Here is a 19,585-nt window from a genome sequence, read left to right as displayed (position 1 = left end):
ATTGCAGAAAAAGATCTATTCTTCATCACTTTTAGTCTGTGTTCTAAATGTTCTGGATTATTTGGAGCCTGTGCTAATTTCCCTTTTTCTTCCTTTTTATTTGTCTGTGTTCCCAAGCCCTCTGGAAGGAAAAAAGAAGGAAAAAAGTCTTGAATCCCTACTCCCTGCTAAATGATTCACTACCTGTATACTTCACGAGGTTTAAAGCCTGTGTGTCATCTTTTTATTTTACTTCATGTCATCATTGCTCAGCTCTCCTCTCTGCCCATTTTTATTAACAACATACTTATCCATTTCACAACTGTGCCTCTGTCTTTCTCCACATTGCCACCTGGTTTCTATACCCCCCTGCAGCTGAAGACAAGAGAAAGTTGACTATTTGGCCTTTACCAAATCATTAAGTTAAGTGCACTTGAAGCTGGCCTTTATGCACAGAACTGCCTGCACAAGGCACCTCAGTATAGAGCACACGGAACAAATCATGGAATTACTTGTGATTTACATCAGTATTATGGGAACCATAATGGTCAGTTCAGGATACTCAAAATAAAAAGTTATCTTCAGCATACATGGCTGGTTGCTTAATTTGTAATTGTATGCACAAAACCACACTGTTTCTCAGAGCACAAAAAATCAACACAAATTCAAAACAGATTAAATTATAAACCAGGTGTCATGAGTACAAGGAGAGAAGAGAACTCACACCTGTTTAGTTACTTGTAAAATGTTGGTGTTTTAGACTACTTTTCCAATATTGCCAAACAATTAAATCTTCTAAAACAGGTAACTGGTCTTTGGCTCATGGCTTCATTTTTTTCCCCCAGAGCTATGCATGAATTCTCACTGTAGGATTAGGGAGGAAAGGGGAGGGTTTGTTGGGTTTATTTTTGAGGCATTGGAGGAGGCAGAAGGGAAGAGACTCAAGACATTCTTCTTGTCTAAGACTATACTGCTTGTTTAGTCTGAGCTCAGGTTACATCAAACGGAGTCTAAAAAAAATAAAAGGACTCTGCAAAAATAGTCATGATGGACACCTTTACACATTGGCACTAATGAAATATCCCTCACTACAATCCTATTGCACCTAAAATGATTTCTTAGTTGAACAGGAAACCGCAAAAGAAGAAATACATCTCAGCTGCTTTCATTCAACTGAACCAACCAGTAAAATTAACGTTAGAGAAGAAAACCTAGTACCACTTAAATCTAGAAACGAACATAGCAAAACTCCCTTCTATTGAACATGGCTGATAAAAAATGTCTTCTTGAACCATACATGCTGCAGCAGGACTTCGGCAGCACCAAAACAAGGCATCACCCAAAACTTAACCACACTCTGAAACAATTTCTAAGAAAATGGATGAAAGATGACTCCATAAGCAATACAATTAATATTATAGAACACACATCCTCAGAATATCAGGCCCTCTGTCACAAAAGATTCTACCCTTTACCCGAATTTCAATAGTTTTGTTATTTTTAATGTACTGAACCTTTTACATGCGAGCCAGGCATTTTCCAGGATTAGAAGTGGTAAGTGAAAATGCTTCTGGGGTTTTTAAAAACAAAGTGTAAAACGAAAGCACTATGCATTCCTCCAATTAAAAATACATTTAATCAGATTATTAATCAGAAGTTTGGAGTACACATTTCAAAATTGGCAAAGACCTAGCACTTGCTTTTAAAAACAAGAAGAGGTTCAAAAAACTGGTCCAATGTTGGGACAGTGGGTTTGGGCCCAAAGGACCTGAATTCAGCTCCTTACTTAACCTTAGAGGGGGTTGAGAGAATAAAAAAGACTAGTAAATTGTATGCGTCTTTGAAAGATTCTCTTGTAACATCTACAGACACCAATTAGCTACCTGTAAAATGGCAATAGATTCCTACCACTTCCTAGGATTTCCAGAGAATAAAATGTTTTAGTCCTTGAAAGTCTCTCAAAGTACCATGGCAACATGGGTCATAGAGGCAATACTGGGGAGCAAGTGGGAGGAATCAGTTACTTAATGTGAAAAACAAGGCAGTAGCTTAGGTAAAACCAACCAACACTTTAAATCATGGGCAGGGGGGGAAGGTTCAAGAGAACCTCTGGGGGTCATGTAGTCCAACCTCCTGCTCAAAGTAAGGCTGTCTTCAAAGTTATAGCAGGTTGTTCCAGGTTTTGCTGAACACCTCCGAGGCTGGAGAGCGGACAAGCTCTTTGGATAACCTGTTTCAGTACTTAACCACACTCACTGTGAAAACGCTTTTCCTTAAATCTAGTCTGAATTTCCTTACTGCAGCTTGTGAATGTTGCCTCTTATGCTTTCCCTGTGCACCTCTGAGAAGACTCTGGATTAGTCTCCTCTGTAACTACTCCTTTAGGTAGTGGGAGATAGCAATTACAGCCTCCCTTAGTCTTGCCTTCCCCAGGCTTATCAAACCCAGCTCCATCAGCCTCTTCTCATACAACAGATGCTCCACCTGCTAATAATCTTAGTGGCTGCCCAGTGGACTCTCTCCAATCTGTCAGTATCTCTTGTATATTAGGGGGCCCGAAACTGGACACGGTGTTCCACAAGCAGAGCAGTGTCACAAGCGTAAAGTAGAGGAATACCGCCCTGAGGCTGAGTGAGAGGAGGGGAAACAAACCAAAACTGTCTACTCAACTGTCTGTGACTACCCAGAAAGGTTCCTTGGCTAGAGGCAAAAGACTGAGTTCAGGGTTGATCACTTCATTCACAATGACTGGATTTGAGTTTTTGCTCAGTAATGTCACTTTTGTGGGAAGATGAAATCTCTTAGCTTTCTCTGAGGTGGTGCTCCAGAAGTACTCACAATCCTGCCATACGAAGAAAGAATTGGGACTCCAAAGTCAGTTCTCCTACATAAGCTTCCATACAGAGGAACATGATACAGCTCTACACGGGACTACCCATTTTATCATCTTCATCCTCTCTTAGCCTACAGCTTTTCTGAGGCACTCCTTTTCTCTGCCTTTAGGAAAAGAAAAGAGGGGAAAAAAAGAGAGAGAAAAGCAAAACAGAGCCATCAGTTTGCATACATAGTTTTGGTGTTTTGTTTAAACTTGAGACCATGGTTGCAATGAAAGAGACTGAAATTAGCAGCTGGCAACTGCTGCCGGAAGTAAAGCAGTATGCATGAGAGTAATGCTTTCTATGCAATATCCTTTCGCTTTGAGCATCATTTGTCCCGCAGGTTGCATTTAAAATCTAAAATCTGTTACCCAGTTCAGGTTCTTCCCAGGTGAGGCTGGCAAATTGCAGACTATTAGAGATGATGAGAGACACAGAGAGACCAAGAACGCCTAGCATACCTGGTATAGCAAGCCAGATCAGAGATAACCACATGACAGGAATCCGTGGCTCCTTTGAAGACCGCTTTTCTTTTGCTGCTTTTCAAGTGAAGCTTATGACTTCAAAACAACTGGCTGTAATATTAAGTACATTCTTCCTTAGCACTTAGAGCACACAACGCGAAAATCTCTGCTTCGATAAGCACTCTTCTACTTCTGTGACTCAGAGGCTAAAATGAAACATTTTAATACTACTGACTGTGAATACAATATTAAACAGAAGACAACTATTTTACTACTGATCTGCAACACAGTACTTTTCATCATCTTATGCAGCTCTGCTATGAGAAGAGAAAAGTTGAGTGATAAAGATGAAGGTGGATACAGACAGGGAAACTCATTCTGAAAGTTAGTTTCAAAAAAATCTCAACAGCAGTGTTCAATATTGACAATTAATTACAATTTTAGCTCTCCATATTCTACCTCCCTATACAGAGATAACTATTTAGGGAAAAAAAACCTACTTTTACTTTCTTCATTCTGTGCAACTCTTAGGACAAAAAAAAAATATTGCTCATTAGCATTACATACATGCATATATAGCTACAAAGGGTAGGTATGCGTATTTGTGACTATGCATACGTATAAATGCTTTTCCTGAGTTAAAATATTTTATGCCAGCTTTAAGTTGGGAACAAGTTTTTATGGCCAAGTTATAAACCACTGAAATACAAGTTTATATTGGAAATGCTTCGGTACCCTTAACTACAATGGTGCTAGTGGACACTGCAATAATTCCAGTCCCAGAATTTAATAAAATGCGGTCACTATTCTACAGTAGCATCACAAAGAGCCCCATTAACTCTCCTATTGCTACAAGAAGGAATAACATTTTCAGCAGCTAAAGCTGAAAGAGGGGGAACGAAAGGAGAGGGAAATGAGTCTTGTTCCAACCTAAGGCATTGGTTTAAAGTAATGAGACATATTAGGAGGTTTATTCCATAAAATGTAATGTTTATTTCACTCATTTGAAGCAAATTTCCGTACAAGAGCCAATTTAAGAATGTTTATTTAATAAATAAAGATGTGTATTTTTTTTTGAGTGCTTTTAATTGAAGCGCAGGTCCTACCTCTTCAATAGACTCAGATACAAGTCCACCAAACCAAGAACCCTTTCAACAATTCATGTCTTACAGCAAAAGTTGTGATTCTTCAAGCTAATAAAAAATATATATATTCCTTATTCATCTCATAAAATTAAAAATGGTAACTACTTAAAGTTGCATGTTTGAGTTCACAGGAACACAAGTAAATTCAGATGTTTCAAAACACCCCTTTTAAAACCTGGTGGTTTTATTTTTGGTCTGTGATCCACATCTGTGGCTGAGATCTTGTGGTACTATCCAGGAAATGAATTATCTTAGGACATGCAAATCTTACACCTTGTCTTCCAAAAGCACTAAGAAAAATCAATGGAAAACTACCAGAAATGAAGGAAAAACCCACCCCCTGATACTGAAGAACACTCATCTGGCTTATTTATTAACATACTATATTTTAGATGCTCTATGTAACATTTTAAGTACTTATTGTATCGAGTGTCATGTTTCAGAATGGCAGATAAAATCGGGGTGTGTGGGGGGGAATGGAGGGTGAGTTGTTTTTGTTTTGAATCACAAATGTGATTTCCACATACAAGCTGGATGATTGGGTTTGTCCCCTGTAAGATGGCCCAAATGCAGGACTTTGGGTTTCAGAGACTTCACACCATTACCAATGATGCTCAAGCAAGACAATTTTACCATTGTAAGACAAGAACAATGCAAGATCACTGGAAGTGGATAACCCAGAATTATCCAGTTTGAATTATCTCAAAGCTTTTACACATCAGCATACACATTTTTCAAAAAAGACAAGCCAGTAGTACTTTTCTCAGCTTACCCACTAAGGTTTGGTGCTTGGCACTTTCTAGATTAGTAAGGCATTCACATTAGTCTTTCTTCTAGACAGGAGATAGAAAGGGTGACTGAAACAACTGAGGAAATGCCTTAAGAGATAAAAGTGATCCAACACTGGGAACTCGGTTTCAATCTACTCTTTTGTGTCCACAAAGAGGCAACAGTCTTATAACTGAAAAGCAGGGAAGTCATGACTGATGGCTTGACATAATACATTGACAATGAGATCATATATAGATCTGGTCAGGTCCTGATGCGTGTCTGTTGAGGACCTATACGGGATCAACCACAGACTGCTGATTCTGCCAGGCAGTGTGGTTGAAATGTGGTTTAGGTTCAAAATTTAGTTTCAGAGGACAGAAGTTACATTTTCTCATCTGATTATCGCCCTTGGTGGGAGAAAAGCAGATAATGGAACTATAGAGCCTTTTCAATCCACCTTAAGTGGCAGGAGTTGCTTCCACAGTTTTTGTAGACTTCTAAGTTGCTTTCTGCTGTTGCTACTGAAAGGAGAACAATCTACAGCCTTGCACAGGTGCTATAAATGAGATATCACACTGAAGCAAAAGGGACCTTTCACCTGAACTATGTTGGTTCTGCAGGCCACACAAATAATCTCTCTTTAGGGATTAAGTACAAAAAGCAGCTATTGTTGATGCACTGCAAGAACGGTGAAACCAATCTAAGACAGTTTTTCTTCCTCACAGCCTCAAATGCTGTTGATATTTCATCAACCTATCAGACTGTGAAATACAAGCCTAAAAGGAAAAATCAAAAGCAACTAGTGTATGTTGTGTGTAAGTCTATATTAATGTATATCACTTGTCAGATGCTGAAGCATAAGACAAAAAGTGCATTATTTTCAGATGGCTGGGTACACAACCATTTAAAAAAGGAAAAGAAAAAACCCAGACCATATTTGACATACTTCATGAAGATAGCCAACAAACTAAAGAAACAAGTCTTTCCCTGTCAGAGTCTCACGTCTTATACTTCAACTCTGTGGTTTCCAGAACATCAGCTCCCTTTTATTTTTATTGTGTCATAGGACATAGTGAAAAAAGATTTGGCTTTTAAGTGGTGCAAGGATATAAATAGTCAATAACAACAAAAAAGTACTTGCAACAGCTAACTTCCACATCCTACTTCATCATAATCAAAGGGCTTAATACTTTGTGCTTTCTTTTCTGGGTATGCTGCAGCAGTCGAACATAATTGGTGTCAATGAAGTTGCTGGTACAAAACCAAATAGTATTCAGCTTCAGAAACGACTTCATATAAAACTTGAAATGTTTCTTAAACAGAAACAGCCATTTTATTTTCCAGTGCCATTCAAAACACAGGAAAGCTCACTTGCCAAGTTAAAATTAAAGAAGTCTCTATTTTGTAAATGCTTATTTTCAAGAACTTGAAGAGGAATAAGAGTTATTAAAGGTAAGAAATCTCTCCCCTTTATTAATCTTCTAAATAGCATTCTAAAGGGGAAAAGGACATATCCTTAGGAATAATCAGTCTTATTTCTGAGATTTGTTTAAAATAGTAATATTTCTCTGACTGTAGCAAACTTACAATATCACAAAAAACAATTCTGGAGTTCCACCAAGAGGTGAGCTTGCTTTATGCTCTTTACTGGGTTACATTCAAAAGGACATCTGTTAAGAGTTAATAGACTAACAAAGCAGCTCAGCACATTAGTAAGGAAATATCTTGTGCCTGATGTACTCCAAATACTGTTTTGATCCCAAAACGACAACTGGATGAAGGACTGTGATTGCAGTGGTAGCAAATTTCACTTCAGGCTCCAGCTAAGAGTCAGAAAATGTTCTCAGTGTCTAAATACCACTAAGTTCATATGCATGTGTTGTACAGCCACATACTCTGAATTACTGTTATCACTGCTAAGGCTCCAACAGGGACGCGTTCTGGATAGCTTTATTGTCATGTTGTAGTTGAAACTGAAACAGTAAGGCAGCACGAGAGAAAAACTGAAAATTACTAAGTTGCTACCCTGTAAGTAGTTTAATATTAGTTTACTAAAAAGTGTAATTAAATTCTGTAGGACTAACAACTGAATCCAAATTCATAGGATAGCAACAAGTTTGGGGAAAGGAAGACTAAAGGGAAAGATAACGAGCTAAATGTTTAGGTAGCTGGAAGACAGATCTCAGAGCTCTCTGTGTAGCCTACAATCAGCTTTTAATATCATGCTGCCCAGGACTGGCTGCCTTTCTGGTATTAAAAACAAAAACAATGTTTTAAATAGATATCCAACTCTTCTTCTTTCCAAAAATCTCTCCAACTAGTAATCACTTTTCCCTTTCCATTTCACAAAGCAAATCTTTAGAGTGCCTTCACGAAACATAGGTATACTGAAATTATCATCTACAACAACTTTCTTATATTGCAACAGAGCATGTGAGGCAAGCATACACCCCAAATATCTACCAGAAAAGCTACCACTCAGAGGGAAACCCATCTAAACCAAAAATCAATTTATTTATAACTCTCTATGGTGGTCTTTCTACCACAGGCAACACAGATTTCATGGATAATTTCCGCAATACTAAAATAAATATTTTTTTAAAAAACTCATTTTCACATTACTTACAAAATTCAGAATTTTTCCAAAGGAAAAACTGCCAACTTCTTCATCTGGAAAAAACTTGGTAATTTGCATCCTTCCTTAAAGAACTCGGCCAAGGTGGCCATGCAAAACAGGAAGAAAACACAGAACCTAGAGTTTAAAAAAAATGGTTTGTGCTCAATTCTGTTTTAGCACTTCTTGATACTTCCAGCCAAATATCATGCCTGATCCTTCACCTTAGGAACACAGGAATGACAGCTGTGATTCCCTCCTAGGTGGACTCCATTATGAATTTCAAGCTCCAGATTATATTTAAAAGGAACAGAGCACTGAATGTATACAAAAGCATCAGTACTTGCAAATCTTTCTAGGAAGTCTGAGCTCAATAAGCTTTTTTCTTTTTCCTTAAATTCAAATCACAGTAGTTATTTGCATCATTAAGTAAAATTTCACTTCAAAAACTTCACTTCAATTGACTTCAAGTCACGATCCTCCCAACAAGTATACCAAGTAAAGATGCAACTACACCTTCTGAATTAAACGGAAAGAACTTTTGTATATAAGCTTGAGGACATGCAAAACCATTTGCAAAAATCAGGGATTAAGTTCTCAGGCAAATTGCAATCTCCCATATAAAATATATATACCCACATGTGTATATGTGTGTGTGTATGTGTGTGTGTATATATATATATGTATACACACACATATATATATACACACACACATATAAAACATACATATACATATATAATATATATATAAATATATATATATAAAAAGAAAAAAAAAACCCAAACCACCACATCCACAAGCAACCAAATGTGCAAGATCCACATTCAGATTCTTCACTTCATAATAAATCAAAAATAGGTATATACTCCATTTTCCTTTCTCCAGACACCACAGTCTTACTTTTCTTCTTGCTTCAATTTTTGTACTTCATTATTTCTGTCTAGAAGGTCAACTAGCTATATGCAAGAAGTGGATTAAGGAGAACTCATACTTAAGGATTACTATTGGAAGTGTTTTTCTGAAATTAACCTAACTGAAAATTTTGTGCAAAAAAAGTGTGTATATATTTCTACACTCATTAAAGGTCCCTACAGCTGAGCTAAATGGCCAACTGTAGTTCTGCAAGACTGAACAATATGAAAAAGTGACATTTAGGCTTTACACTTGGATAGTTTCCAATAGTCCTGGCTGGTTTTACTATAGACTTATCAGTTGTCGTCAGAACACTGCAGACATACAGACTGGATAAATGGTGGCTACAGACACACAGATCAAAGTGGCTGCTTTTCTTTTTTTCTTTTTCTTTTTTCCTTTTCAATTTAAAAAGGTAACAACCTTAATGACATGGCCTGGAAAGCCTCAAGGGTTCTGCTGATATACTGTGTTTTGAAGAACAGGATATTCTTTCCTCTTAAAATACCATCAAGGACCATTTACATGAGAGCAGAACAACAGTGACTAAGATCTTTATAAATAGGAGCTGAAAGCTGGGTTGCTAAATCCATATTTAGCCAGCTATATAAGTTGACCTGATTTTCAAATATGCCAAGCACCCTCTATGTTGCTGTCATCAAACACCATTTGGGTTTCAAGGGTGTCCAGCATACTTGAAAATGAGGCCACTAATTTTAGAGCCCAAACAGGAATCAAATAACCTAACATCAGGCCCTTGTTTTGAAAACGTCAGTATCTTGCTTAGAAGTTTTTTGGTTCTGTTTAGCTAGCTCTACTGCAGCTAGCTTCCAGCTAGCTCTACTGAATGAAATCGCTATGAGAATAGCCAAACTAGGTCCAGAGGTCCATCTATCCCCATATTCTGTTTTCAGCAGCGACTAGGACTGGATGCTTAAGGAAGAACATAAGAGCAGGTTAAATATCAAGGGACACTTTTCTCATCATACCCTTCTAGCTCCCAGCAACATGAGGTGACTAGTCAAGTTGTTGATGCAGAGTGCTCTGCTAGAGGTTGTTTTCTTGTGCTAGCACTCATTGCAAAACCAGGACATCTGAAATATGTTAAGTCAAACAGAAAAAGCAGTAATCTCATGTTATTCAAATCATGCCTCCTGAAAAAAAAAAAATTAAAGACTGTCGTTTCTAAAATAATACTTCAATTCAAAGCAAACAAAGGCTTACAACCCTCAGGGGAGTAAAACAAATATAAGCACTTGCCTGTCAAAAAGTAGAAAGATGGTTAGCAGTTTCTAAGGCCCTAGAAGTGCAACAGATTCGTGTGACTGGGAAAAACCCCGGATAGTTAGCAAAGAAGCAATAATGACTTCTGTGGAAAAAGAGGTCTTATGTAATTAAACAACGCAAGAGAGGTTGGGAACTCAAGCACAGGCCCAGGTGGCACAAAAAGTCAGAGTCTCTCTGGACAAAAGACTTTTTTCCCCTGAGGGAAAGAAAAAGAACAAGCAATTCAGAGTCTCCTTAGGTCTCGCCAAAAGGAAAGGAAATTAAGGACTTGTACCCAGCAGAAGATTTTGAAACACAAGGATTTCAAATGGTATCAGCAGAACTGGATTGGGAACGGAGTGATTTTAAGCAGCAAACCACCAGGGAAAGCAAAGCCACCTCTTTCTCATTTGAAGTCTTTCAGCCTCCTCGTTCTCATTTGAAGTCTTTCAGCCAGCATAGCTCACACCAGTAATTCCATTGGCTCACGTGAGAGTATTTCTAACAGTGAAATAACTCGGGTATTTAAATGCTAATGGAGTCTACACTCAATTCCTGAGTGCATAATGCAACAACATCATTACAACAGATCAAACCATGAAGCTACTTTTAGTGTCCTGCTTCTAAACTGTTCACTCTCAAGAGTACATTAATGATGCCTACCTCTCCCTGCGGTGCGAGGCCAGGGATCTCTTCCCTGAAAAATCTAATTAAGAGCTCTACAGTATTTATGGTCTGATACATATCCCTTCTTTTCCTCCAGTTCACTCCTATCTATTGGTTATAGAACATAAAATTGGATAAAAAGTGGTTAGGCACTTATGAAATTCTCCAACTTCTACAGAAAGCACTGAATCTTCAGCTTTTAAGCTATTTAAATCTGCTTGACAATGCTTTTTTCATTTTTTAATGTACAGTTTAACATAATGTCACCAACAGAGGCATGTGGGCCACATTCTTCTCTTACTAGCACAAATTTGGGAGAAACTGTATTGAAGTTCACTTGAACTAAAAACAGTGTAAAACCAAGAAAGTGCAAAATTAAATCCTCCAACTTCAAAGAGTGGCAGGAAGCAAGAGGGAATGATTGCAATTATTATTATAAGCAATCAAGATCCTGTTTCCATACAGGAGTCCATAGCAAATTAAAAACACAGGAAGAGATGCACAGAAAACCTAAGTAAAATGAATACGCTTTCAACTAGAGTTTTTCCCACAAGGCATCTGCCAGGCTTTAAGGAAAACGCAGCCGAGCCACAGTAGCCGCTGCTGCTGGAATAGGCAACTTCAAGCTCCTAATCAGATTGTCCCATGCAAGAACTATCGGCATTGCATACCCTTCTAAAGCGTTGGGGAAACGTCCCCCTCAAGTCAAGGGAAGTATTTGGGGATATAAAAAACACGGTAAGTATCGGCTAATGAGGAACAGACAAAGAAAAGTGCCAAACGCTGTAAAGCTCTGATACTTAAGATAATGACTGAAATTTATGACTGCTTCCTTCCCTGGCAGACAGGAGGACAATTAGAGCTCTCAAAACAACAGCCCCTTTTGTGCTGGCATGCTGTGTTGTGTTTATAAGGCTACAGATAGACTAGAAGATAAAAAAATAAATAGTACAGCACCCCTTTTAACCCAAGATAATGGCAAACTTTCTAATGTGGGTTTGGGCATGGTTTTGCACATAGCTTATTCCTAACTGAAGTCATTTAGGTAATTATCATTGCATGGGCAGGAATTAACCATTTAAGTAACTCGCTGTAAGCGGAACCCTCTGAAAATCACACTGAACAAGAATAAGCGTGCTATTATGAGTCACCCTCATTTCCCTTGCTGTCCAAATACAGCTTGACATTTAAACAGTTTAAATTATGCCTTTATTTCAGTTTTTAAAAATTTGAATGTGCTTGGCTTGAGGAACTGTTGAATGGAAAGCATCAGGAAGCATGCATGCCCTTTCTTTCATCCTTTACTTGTACCCAGTGATATAGATCACTTGGAACTGAGAGTCATTAGAATAAGCATAAGGAAAAACGAGCACAGGTTTTCTCATCTCCTTCACAAAGAAAGCACTATTACAACAATATTCAGGATATGCAATCTGGACTCAAATAACCGCAGATGGTTTTACATCAGAATATCCTACAGGCATTTTTTCCCTACAAATTCTGGGAAAGGTACATGCGGGGAAGCTCCAACAACTTCCCAAAAAGCAGTAGCATATCCACACCCAAATCTTGAAGATTTCCCCTGTTGTGTGTGCTATCATTTTGGACTACACCTCTCCCCCGCCTTTCTCTTTCATGTCATACTCTGTGCGCATCTTGTCCCTCACGGTTCCACTGATCATTGCTCTTGCAACACAGCTAAGCAAGAAGGCTAGTTCCTTCCTCACTTACGGTGACAATCCATAAGCATCTGCGTCAGTCGTCTAGTTTTACGTCTTTCGAAACAGAGGAGACCACTGAACAGTTCTCCTGATTTCATATGGCTTGAAGAACATGACACACAACATCACACTTTACCAGTACAGGATATCTCCAAAGCAACAAAGCTTATGTGACAAAGGAGAGAGTCACTGGATTGTTAAGTCTTTAATTTTATAGATCTTTATAAAAAATAAAAGCAAACCTGCACCAAAAACAATACTGTATTACACATCAGCAAGATTTACTACTTTTATCCCTGATGAGGCTTGCAAGGGGAAAGCTGGAAAAAGAAATCTGCATAAAAAAAGATCCACATGCCATGAAATGTAAAGTTTCATTATGTGATTAATTATAGAGTAAAAAAAAGTAGCTTAGCAGTTCAAACTTCTGGTTCATCTAAGCACTTGGGCTGGCTTCACCTCTGTGTAATTTGAAGATCACAGATCAAACCTATTTGACAGCAGTCCCAAAGAGCCCCATAACGCCAAACCAACAGTCTGGAAATACGCCTTTCCTTTCAAACTACACCTTTCTAACAAGGCTTTGTCTTGAATTCTTCCTTTGGCTGTTTTTTCAATAATACATCTGCCTAAAGGATCCACTCTACTGTTAGCACTACTCAAATAGTGGAAAAACAAAAATAGTGTTTCATTCTCTGCTCTTAATACAAACTACCTCATTACCAACTTAAATAATAAACTTAAAAAAAAAAAGACACTAAAGGGGAATGTTATTTGCTAGACATTTCCTTGCTACTAATAGAGCTAAAATTTTATTGTAGTTCTGCACAACTGGAAATTAAATTGCAAAAACAAATGTATTTTGTTACCCTTTTTACTCTCCACAACTCCGTGAATATTTGGTAATACAATCTTTACGGTTTGCCTTACTCAGTTCCAAAGCCCAGTGTTTGACTAGAAAATCATAAATCACAACAGACTCATGAATAAACTCTGTAGCTGAAGTTTAGTATGTTCTTACTCTGCTAAGACATAATGGGAAAATCATCACCAAAAGAAAAGAGCATAGAACGATAGAGGTATTAAGGATTACAGGATTAAATAGAACAAAGAAAAAGAACTTTAATTTGGCTAATGGGGAAAATTCAAAGCCACAGGTCTAATGAGCTTGTATTTTCCTTCCCTGAGTCCTGTTCAAACTAAAGATCATAGCACAACGGATGCAAATAACCCTACCTACATGAAGCAAGAATTAGAGTTTTAAAATTGGCTTAGCAAAAATAGCACAGCAACCTTATATTGATAGAAACTTGACACTGTTCTCTGATTAAAAAGGAATATAACAAAATACAAAAGGAGATACTAAGATGTTTCTTTACCTAGCCATTCCCAGACTGGAAAAGTTGGAAGGCACTATCAAAACATCAAGCCTGGAGAAGGGATGGGTACCCAGTGTGGTGTAAGCAGCGGAGAGGCACTGGGGAATTAGCTGGAGTACAAGTTCTTTGCAGCTTTCCATAAGGCACCACGGAGCAAAGACTCTATAAGGAATGACTGCCTGCAACCTGGCAGCAGGATTTTGGAAACGGCAGGGATACTCCACATGACCACACCATTCTTCATGCCACCTAACAAAAAGGACAGTAGTTTAATGTAATATCAGAAATATGCACAATTAACTATATCAAGATAAGGATATTTTCTAGACAATAGGGAGACAGAAGACAAAGTTAGATCACAAAGCCAACTCATTTGTATTTTGTATTTGTATACTGTTCACATACACGCAGCAGTGTAAAAACATAGGTTAAAATTATTATTACATGTCTGACTAGAATTGATGTAGTTACTCATAACTAGAAGTAAGTGAGACTGGTCAAGACTTATTTTTACAACGGTTATGTATCAAAAGAACACATTTAAAATGTAAATACAGAAAACTAAGTGACAATAAAAAAAGATAGATATTTATTCAGGCAATTTTTAAACAAACATTGTAAAACATTCTGAATATTTAAACTCAACTACAAAAATAAGACCTATTTTCTCCACAAGTATATTAGGTGCAATTAGAATGAAATTCAAAGGTTTTTTTAAACTAAAAAATTCTCCATGAAAACTAGTAAATTCTTTTTTTCCTAAGTAAAGAAAAGCAGTAGATATCAATTCAGACTTATCAGCATAGATATTTGAAGATAACACATTAAGATCAAGCTTGCTTTACATTACTTTTACAGGATGTTCAAAGTTGTAGCTGGAAGGAGGGAGAAAATCCGATCCTTTCTAAACACTGAGTCAGATACTTTTACGATAATCCATCTGCCCAGATAAACTCATATCTAAGTAGAAATCAGCTTCATGTTTTCACCTGCTAACTTGCCTCCTGTACAGCACAGAGCCTCTCCTTGGTTTCAGATTTCAACTTAAGGGAGCCGATTCTACTGTGCCTTGACAGGCAAAGCACTTACTATTCTTGCATGAGGCATCACCCAAAGCAGTTATATTTGTAATATCGTGCTCCAAGTGAGTGCTGACACACAAAAACAAATGATAACACACAGAAAAGCACTATATGTTTCTGAAGTGCCAACATTTTAACATCTTATATAACTCTTTCCCTGAAAGAAGTGGACTCTAGGCTATTTCATGGATTATATATGCAAAGGAACTACACCCATCATTATACATTTTTTTCCCCAAGGGTGGTCTAAACCAATATCCTTCTGATCTTAAAAAAAAAAAAAAAAAAAAAAAAAAAAAAAAAAGTCACTTCGTATTTAACCAGAAGAGGTAAGATTAGGTAAGCACATGAAAGCTAACATCCTATCTCCTGTAAAAGTTGCCAGTGAGTCTTTAATGACCACAAGGAGATATAAATCTTATTTCACATCCCAGCTCAATTTTATACTTTCTGTGATACTACTTGGAACAGTATCTTCTTTCAAACTCCTCATTTCAGGTTCACTGGTACCTGCACATATATTATGTTACACATTAAAATATCTTCTTTTAGAAAACCTTCCTTTTCCTCCTGACCTAGAATTTCTCCCCATTATCCTTACCCGAGACACTTCCTTAACATTTGCTTGTCTACCTATTTTGCACTCTTTCTAGCAAACATGTCCTACTATGCATAATGCTGGTTTGATTGACTAGTCTCAATGACTAAACAAGTACTTGAGAACTGTCTGTTGTGCTGACTACTGAAATAAACGTTAACCAGATTTAACCCTAAGAGCAGATTTCTGAGGACACAGATTTTTTGTATTAATTAACTCCAAAACAACCTTATACATGTAGGCTCTCCTTTATTGTCTAAAAACACTATACATATTTCAGGGAATTTAAAAAAATTTTTTCAGTTTTTATTTTATTCTGAAGCTACTGGTTCTATTTCTTCCATTGTCACTAACTCAACTGCTGCAGATACCTTACCTTATCACCTTACCTTCCTGTATCAATTCATTCATCCATTAAAGAGGATTATAATGGTTTCCATCACATTAAGACTTGGAATAATTTTTGCTACAAAAATGCTATGAAAACATTTATTTCCCTTTCTTCAAAAGTTTTATAAAAAAGAGAAACTTTCAGTTATTCTATCAACACACTGTCAGAACAATCTTTTGCACTAAAATCAGTAAAAACTCCAAATATTAAACATGCTCTGCATTAGAGAAGGATATATAATGATGAACAACTACAGGTATATTTCTATAGAGGCAATCATACTATAAACATATAAATGGTAGAGGAATAAATACAAAACAATCTCTAAAGCTTATCAGACCTATTAACTATTTTAAAGCTTCAGTGTATGTGTCTTACTGATCTTAGATGAAACAAAGGCTCTTATTCTCAATATTTACTAGGATTTTTTTAACCAATATTAGCCAAGCTGCAACCTAGTAGAATCCTTTAATTTCAAAATTCTGTTGAGAAATCCTTATTACACCCTCAATTTCCAAAGTCTCACGAGCTCTATCAAAGCAGTAAGCACTGCCACAGTCTTAATGTTAGCACAGTACTAGCCCTAAAACTTACCTAATAGGTAAGTATTTTTAGGCCAAGCTTCTAACTGCATCATGAAAAAAGGACATAAGGAACTTGAAAAGCTAAAGGTAATATGTGAAAAAAATAAAGTGCAATGTCTGAGATTCTGTTAACTAGGGTGAATACATGTGGAAACAAACTACTGTTTCAGGGACTTAATTTTTAGCCTGAATTCTAATTTGCAGGCCTATATATAATTTAAATATAATAATAATTTAAACCTGGTGATCAGTTTCAGCTACACTGGACAGAAAGAAGTCTCCAAAATAATTGCATTTCTACAGGTTTGATGAAAGACAGCTCAGTAACCATTTTGTGTGCTGAAAAACAGACTATTTTCTATTAAACAGAATGAATACTCTGCCTTTCTTTCAAGGCACCGCTGCAACAGGTCTGTACACATCACCCCAAGGAAACCATTGCACAGGCCAGCTCTAAGTCTGGGATGTGACTGGACAGGACAGGAAAAAGTAGGTGACTAGGGGTGAGTAGGCAATATTGTAGTAGGGGGCATTAATGATCTGGAAGGGACTGAGACCACAGAAAAGAAAGATCTTCCAGCAAGTGCTGTAAGAAACACTGGAGGAGCTGGTATTGTTGCAGCAAGGGATACAGGACGCAAGTCAGAGGACACGAGGCTTCGTTAATCCTGTTACTCACCAAGCAGCCTGTTTTTACATAAAAAGATCCCCACCCTTAGCCATGAAATAATACCTCTGGAATTACTTCCCTGTCAAGATTTGGCTGTTCAGATTAAACAAGTTCTGTTTTGATTCCTGCACTGCAATGACTCATTTTCACATTCCATGGAGTAAATGAAAATGCTACCCAAATATCTTATTTTTCAGCAACAGTCTAAACACCAACCTGAGATCGGCTTGGGAAAACGGCAAGGAAAAGTCACTGTTTGTCTGAACATCAGCTGCGAAGGGATGCTGTTTAACTTCCTGCCAGCACCCGATGGCAATAGTGAAGGTGGATGCTGGCATTGGCATAGTCACATAGTAGTACCAGCTCAAGACACCTGCGAGCAAAAAGAACATTTGGGCAAAATCAGTCACAGCACAGAGCCAGTACCTGGAATTTTAATGTACTTGAGATTTTGGGCCAAGCCTCCCACTGTAGATCCTCATATTTTTGTTAAAGAAGGGAAAATTTAACTGAGATGCATGAAAGCGGTCTTATAAACTCACCATGGATTCACTATTGTTCCCTTCTGTCTGCAGCTTCCTAGATTTACAATATCTCTAGCTTTAGATTAAGTGTTACTATCTGCTGATGTCTTCATCTATTAAAAATGCATAACTGGGATGTTATTAATGCAACTTAATATGATTGTACTGTTTTTGCCCAAGAATCACATGAGATGTGAAATCAAATAGGAACTTTAAATCTACGCACACAAAAAAAAATTAAACTCTTACACCCTTGGATCACCACTTTTTTGGGTCTTAACTATATTATCTAGTACAGAACTCTTCTTTGTGTTCAGCACAAAATGGACAGGTAAGATTCAACAAACAACACTAATGAATCAGGCCTGCCAATCTGAGATACCTGATATGCCAACCAGGCAGCAAGAAATCAAAGCTCAGAATCAGATGATACTGCCAAAGTCAATGATTTGGTCGTGATAATCCAGGAGCTGCTATAACAAGATTAGAGAGTCTATCTGAAGCTAAAATGATGATGACTCTTATCAGTACGGGAACACAGCGCAGGAAGACAGGGAGTGCAGTATAGGATGACTATATCTGTGAATCCATTTGGATAAACTGGAGGTTGTTTTAGGACATTATACTTTTCATTAATCTAAGCCTTGCTTACATCTGCCTTCTGTCCCTTTAGAAAGGGTAAGGCTCAAGGGTCACATCTGAGGACTCATTTGTGCCCGCAAATAGGGTTACTACTTGATACTAATAGGTTAATTACACTTGGAAAGAGGCTAACATGAGGTACAACCTGCTGAATCATGCGCAAATAAGTGTAGCCATGGCAACTATAGAAACACACTGGCTTTAATTCTCTTAAGTGATAACTCCAATATTAATACAGCTGCAGTAGTATTCTGCACAGGACTATGGAACATTATTAAGAGAAAAATAAAAAGGAAAAAAAGGGGGGCAGGGGAATCAATCCAATAGCTGCCATAATGCACGAAGGAGAGAAAAGAAACAACGAAGTACCTCTGGGTTTCCTAACTTAAGCCCAAGCTACCCAAAGGAAGCGCAAGCCAAAAAAGAAAATCTTTGTGCTTAGCCTCAAAGAATGCTGCCACCTACTACTCAGCACAAGGAGACAATACTGTTTGCAGAGTCCTGCAGGAGACTCCTAAAGCCTCTGCTTCCTAAAGGCACTGCCAGCCACTCGCACTCCCCCACTCCACGCCGCTTTGGCCGAGATCCACCACTACCTTCAAAAAGCTTTTGTCTGTATTGCCAGCAGAACATACATTACTCCTGTAATTTTCCTGACCTCTCATCAGTATATGAGCAGGAAGAACTTATTGCTCCAAACACATGAGAAACAAAGGGGATAAGTGTTTTGCCAAATTCCCTTTTTTTTTCTTCCTTCTTCTAACTTACAAAGGCTAGGAATAAGCCAAGGCAAGCAAATCCCACCTTGAGAGAAAGAAGTCACCCAGGACAGCACTATTATTTTGAAATACCAAACTCTTGATGTTGAGAGTTTCACTGAACGTGGCTTGGCCATCGACCTCAACGGGTACGAGAACAGGCCCAGAGGCGGTCTACGACATTTTACTTTGCGTAGCCGCCATTACGCTAGAAGCGTTACAAAATGCTCCATGCAATTGTGTTACTAGTAAAACCTCAGAGTTGAGCAAGCCTTAAAGTCGAGAGGCGGCGACACAGCAAACCGTCCCGGGCAGCTGGAGGCGTAAAGGAGAAGGCTCTCACACCACCACTGGGGAGACTGTCTAAAAGCAAAGGGAGGAGGCCTGTGCTATGCAAACAGCGGGAGCAGAGAAGGTTACAGTGAGAAACGAGTTTAGCAAGACAGGCTGGAGCAGGCAAAACTACAGAGTGCTCCCAAAAACAAGACGGGTAATTCGAACACAACGTTAACAGGAACGGGGAGCCACTTGAGTGGTCCG

The 19,585-nt window shown here is 38.0% G+C and overlaps 1 protein-coding gene across 14 annotated transcripts in view; it reads right to left on the bottom strand.

Annotated features, from left to right (window-relative positions):
• Nucleotides 1-19,585, bottom strand: part of LOC135323554 (aminopeptidase O-like) — a 204,313-nt gene that overhangs the window by 148,675 nt on the left and 36,053 nt on the right. For all 14 annotated transcript variants that reach the window (XR_010386199.1, XR_010386201.1, XR_010386206.1 and 11 more), the window contains 2 exons: nucleotides 17,338-17,494; nucleotides 13,797-14,045 (listed from right to left, as the gene is read on the bottom strand). Coding sequence is in view for 6 of the 14 variants with exons in the window: in XM_064502218.1 (XP_064358288.1) it covers nucleotides 13,797-14,045; nucleotides 17,338-17,494 (406 nt within the window). In the remaining 8 variants the exon portion in view is untranslated. The remainder of the gene's footprint in view (nucleotides 1-13,796; nucleotides 14,046-17,337; nucleotides 17,495-19,585) is intronic.

This window comes from Dromaius novaehollandiae, chromosome Z (assembly GCF_036370855.1).
Source record: "Dromaius novaehollandiae isolate bDroNov1 chromosome Z, bDroNov1.hap1, whole genome shotgun sequence".
NCBI classification, from domain to species: domain Eukaryota; kingdom Metazoa; phylum Chordata; class Aves; order Casuariiformes; family Dromaiidae; genus Dromaius; species Dromaius novaehollandiae.
This window is presented reverse-complemented; position numbering and strand designations above follow the sequence as displayed.